At 32.6% G+C, this 5,616-nt stretch overlaps 1 protein-coding gene across 1 annotated transcript; it reads left to right on the forward strand.

Moving 5' to 3' along the window:
• Positions 1-3,631: 3,631 nt before the first annotated feature.
• Positions 3,632-5,523, forward strand: LOC143221040 (protein DDI1 homolog 2-like; the record flags this gene model as incomplete). The annotated part of the gene is made up of 4 exons (XM_076446581.1): positions 3,632-3,893; positions 4,341-4,523; positions 4,596-4,850; positions 5,218-5,523. Coding segments are annotated over exons 1-4 (1,006 nt in total), but the record flags the coding sequence as incomplete, so codon positions are not given.
• Positions 5,524-5,616: the final 93 nt, after the last annotated feature.

Here is a 5,616-nt window from a genome sequence, read left to right on the forward strand (position 1 = left end):
TTTCTCTCTTTGTTACACCATTGATTCTCTTGAATGCTCTTTTTATGCACAGGCGTAAAACTTGCCAAGCTTATTTGCGTTGAAGAAAATAGAATTGCGAAGAAATATTTCACGAAATTGTACAATATTTCTTATAATGCTCCAGATAATTTTACAATCGTTCTTGGAGAAAACAAATGGAGAAAAGTTAATTTATAGTATTTAAAATATAATAATTTAGTATTGTAGTAATTTATTTATTAGTAATTTATAGTATTATTAATTTTAGCATAGATAAAGATGACAGAAGGTCCTTTTGAAACGCCGACCAGGCATAAAATATCGATCATTATCAAGTTCCCACAAAATTTCTACCGAACACGTCGAGCTTCAACAATTAACACGATACGAATTAAGAGGGTTCGTTGTATCAGGATGAATTATTCGCTCCATCTGTTGTTCCAGGGAAAATCAAGGAAACAGAGGTTCCCTTTCCCACGAATACAATTTTCTGGTCTAATTTGGGGAACAGGCAAAAAAATGATACGTATATGAATTTGTAATAACGAATTATAACAAATAATAGAAAAGATCTGCGTTAAATATGCTACGATGCGAAATGCAGGTGCAGAGAATTATCTTTATCAAAAATCGAATCTACAAATTGCAAACCGCAGACTATCTAAATCTAATCTGAAAGGAAAATACAGAATCGAGACAAGTCTATTGTATGACGATTTTGATACTGGAGATCAAAAGACAACCGGAGGGGATCAGATTTAAATGACAAATCCCCTGGGCACGTGTGCACTCGATTCAAATGCAATATTAAATATTACCAAATAAAAAATATTTTGTGCTGACGAATATTTATCTATTATAACTGTTAGAAAGTATATTATATTTAATATTATTGCAATTAATTAGTAAGTTTCCCTATAATTTTGTTCTGTTGCAATAAGTAATACGTATTCCATAATATGCTTTATTCTAATTTGTAATGCGTTCTTATCAGTTGTAAAATTATACAAAAATTTCCTGTAAAAAAGAAATGAAAGAGAGGAGATTGGATTGTACAAAAACGCATGATATCTCGAAAAGATGCGCGGTCCATGGCTAACCGATTTTTTATGGTACATCCTTGCACCCAGGAACTTATATCCAACACCTGGTTGCCGATACGCCCCTAGGGAACATCCTGGTACCCACTCGAAAAACAGCCAACCCCTGTAAGTGTCTATTAATTTATACTCAGCAGGAGTGTGAAATCGATTTATTTCCGCATTCGATTCATCTTCTGGTTTTAATCGATTTCCAGCTCTACAGGAGACTGTTGTATTGTGTAATAGAATCACTGTCTGAAAAATTTCATGCTATAATCGATTTTACAAAACATATATTCGCTATTATTCTGAAATTTTATACGATGATAATTATTACAAATTCAATTCCAATAAACAAAAATATATATATACCTTTATAAATTAACTTGTAATATTTTTCTAACATTTTTATTATTTTTATTGGAATAGAAAATCTTATAAACTACACACAGCTTTATTACATAGTATAAAATAATGCTTAATACATAGTATAAAAATAATTCTTAAATTTTATACGATGATAATTATTACAAATTCAATTCCAATAAAAAAAATATATATATATACCTTTATAAATTAACTTGTAATATTTTTCTAACATATTTATTATTTTTATTGGAATAGAAAATCTTGTAAACTACACACAGCTTTATTACATAGTATAAAATAATGCTTAATACATAGTAAAAAAATAATTCTTAAATTTTATACGATGATAATTATTACAAATTCAATTCCAATAAAAAAAAATATATATATACCTTTATAAATTAACTTGTAATATTTTTCTAAGATTTTTATTATTTTTATTGGAATAGAGAATCTTGTATACTACACACAGCTTTATTACATAGTGTAAAATAATGTTACTCAATATTGTAGAAACACTTTATGCATTGTTTATCCTGAAACATCCGGTTGTGAGCGAGTTATCGAAGTCATGCGCTAATTTAACCATCAGTCCTGGCCAATGCAAAATTATGAGCCACCTGTCTAATATCCACCTCTGCATCCGTTTCCGGTTCATAGGGGATGACATCCCCTGCGGTGTCCTCGTGGCTGTGCCCTCCTAGAGGGCACGACCCCCTGAACGATGCACGCTTCAGTGCATCACCTTTACCCCATGCTTTTTTCCATTCACAGAATCGGTTCGTTATTGCAAAAAAGGTTCCAAAATACGATGTATTTTAAAAATTAAGAAATGTATCTTCACTTAGAAAAAAAAATCTGGGTAATTTCCACTACGAAAAAAAGTATAACGTTACTTAACACTAACACTTAACAATTTAACGGATGGGTTGCTCCAATTATTACAATATTAATAGATTTAATTAACTTATATTAAGTCTGTTAATATTGTAATTGTTTTCAAATTAAACTCGTGTATTTGTTTTGAAAAGAAAATACATAGTTTTCTTAACCTGTAAATATGACAAATGTCCTTAGAAATAAGTATACAGAAAACGTCCGTAAACCTAATGTTAAATTAAATGAAAGGAAAAAGGACTGAAGTGATTTGATGTGTACGAGTACTTAATGTTATGCAAGTTTCAGATAAAAATTGATATAATTGATATGAAATGAAAGTTATCGATATTGCAAGCTTGTATACCTGATTTATTGAAAGAGATTTACATTTCTGACGACCTAAGTGTGTTTTGTAGAACATTTAATTCTGTAACAGTGTACATGCAGGATTTTAGTGATTATCAATTACAAATACATAGTTATAGTTACAATTGTTATTATAATTTGAATGATTTAATATTTACTCTTTTCTGAATTTGTAGAACTTATTGTTATAACGTGCAAAACATTGAAATACTTCATTATTCTGCCCTCTATTGGTGATAATGTATAGTAGAATTCTCAATTATCATCTAAAGGTAAAACAGAAAAATCATGATTTTTCATATTTTCATTTTAGTCGAATCATTGTTATTAAAAGATTTCATTTTAACTCTCCCCTTATTAATTATTAATCGTATTAATAAAACGAGCCATTATTAAGCATACTATATGAAAATTATGATTGCATATAACAATTAAAATAGAGAAATTTGACAAGAAATCTAATAGAAATAATAGAAATAAAAAATGATAGTAATTTAGATACAGTTAATAATTCAATGTTTCAGGAAAAAAAAGTTTCAGAATGATTTAGTAAATAATAAATTAATATTACAGCAATATAGAATATTAAGAAAATGGAATGATGCAGTTAAATAGAAATTTAAATATCCCGCGATAAATGAATCGAGCATTGACACAATTTCATGATCTCGGTTCTCCTCGATATCTCGAGATAATTTAAGTGGCCTTCAGGTGAAGCATCGAGGCCAGTCTGTATTTTCGCTGACAATGAGCTGGGTTGTTGTTTACATCCCGTAGCCGCTCTTCGTACGGACATCCCGTGCGCGAGGGGAGCGGCAAAAATTCTCGCTTGAAATTCTTCGTCACCCAGTGACCGTCGTTGCTGCCTATAGTATTTTCCCTAGTATCATCTGATCATTGAATCTGCTCGGAACGACCAGTATAAGATAAACAGGATGAAGGTAACGGTAACCACGCTCAGCGACGACATCTTCGTCCTGGATGTCACGGAAGATATGGAGTTGGAGAGTTTTAAGGCTCTTTGTGAGATCGAGAGCAACGTTCCAGTCCACGAGATGGTGATTGCTTTCAATGGTCTACCATTAATGAACGACAAGAAATCGCTGAAGGATCACGGGATCCGAGACGGTGACGTGGTGATTTTGCAACACATGCATCAGAGCGGGGCTGAGTTGAACCTTCACCCCTTTAACGGAGGTCAGCTTCAATACAGCACCATTATTTAAAGTGGCAATCGAGGCGGGTCGTGAGGTTAGCTTTTCGGCTTCGATTTACGTTTTTTTTTCTGTATTGTCACGTCTCTCGATCAGATGTTACCAGATTTATAACGCACGATCCCAACGAACTGAGCTTAACAGACTCGATCGAGCATGTTTTCCTTGGTTTCACTATATTCGTCCTTGAATTCGCTTTTGGATAGTGTCTATTATAATAGGTTTTGTCTTCATGTGAGAATATCTCATTCTGTTCCTTTTTGTCGAACCGCACACCTGCCCGGCTCAGTTTAGCACAAGTTTTGTACTTCTGTTGAGTTTGATTTGAAAATAGCTTGTTGCTGTGCGCTTAGTCACATCAGTTATTTAAGAGCGCACTCTTGTATAGTAAAAAAGAGAATGTACTAAATTCCAAGATACATTACTTTAGCTATTCCCATGTTGGACTTCAGTTCTATCAGAGTGCCAGGACCATCCAAAAGTCAACAAAATCCTAGAAAGGAGGATGATCCAGAGAAAATACGCGACATGTTCCTAGCAAATCCAGGTCAGCTAGCATTGCTTAGCCAGAATAATCCTAAACTGGCCAGCGCCTTACTTTCTGGAAGTCTTGGTAAGTGGAAAATATAAAACATTGAGAACTTCAAAAATGTGAGAAATTATATTCAAAATTTATGGTTTGTAGAAAGATTTACCACTGTACTCAAGAAACAAATAAAATTGCGAGAAGAACATGAAGCACAGAGAGTGAAAATGATGAATGCAGATCCATTCGATGCAGAAGCACAGCTGTTTATTGCTGAGGATATTAAACAAAAAAATATTGAAGCAAACATGAAAGCTGCAATGGAATACAATCCAGAAACATTTGGATCAGTTGTTATGTTATATATTAATTGTAAAGTCAATGGATTTCCAGTTAAAGCATTTATTGATACAGGTGGATATTCATTAATTTTATTTACTTTTGTAATTAGTAAAACAAAAGCAATCATGTGCATAAATATGCACAATAAATGATTGAAATGGTCATTGGTATGGAGACAAGATTATTTTTAAGTGTCTTTGTTTGGCTGCGTTTGGCCACTGGTAGTCTATTTTTAAATTCTTGCATTTTGAGTCATTCTTTGCAGTATGATTCTCCATGGTGGGAGTGATTTAAATTTAGACATTGAAATCCATACTCTCACATAAGCTATATTTTTGTATTTCAAAATACCATGAATTCGTCACTTTTATTAAAAAAATATCGTCACAATAAAATATATAAAAAATATCATCATAATAACAATGTCTTTAAAAATTAGGTGCACAATCAACGGTAATGTCCGGTGCATGTGCCGAGAGATGTCACATGATGCGATTAGTCGATACAAGGTGGACTGGAATAGCCCATGGTGTTGGAACCCAGCCCATTATTGGCCGTATTCATATGGTACAAATTCAAATTGGAAACGATCACTTAACGACATCATTTACTGTGCTCGCAGAACAAAGCTTGGATATGTTGCTTGGTCTGGATATGCTGAAAAGGCATCAGTGTTGTATAGATTTAAAGAAAAACGTGCTCAAAATTGGTACCACTGGTGCCGAAACACCATTTTTAGCTGAAGGTAAATTTAAATATTCTTTTGGTATCCTCTTCATTCGTTGCAAATATGAATGTAAATGTTTAAATACTTAATTTTCAATAGGAGAGTTGCCTG

Source organism: Lasioglossum baleicum, unplaced genomic scaffold, assembly GCF_051020765.1.
Source record: "Lasioglossum baleicum unplaced genomic scaffold, iyLasBale1 scaffold1838, whole genome shotgun sequence".
Classification (NCBI taxonomy): domain Eukaryota; kingdom Metazoa; phylum Arthropoda; class Insecta; order Hymenoptera; family Halictidae; genus Lasioglossum; species Lasioglossum baleicum.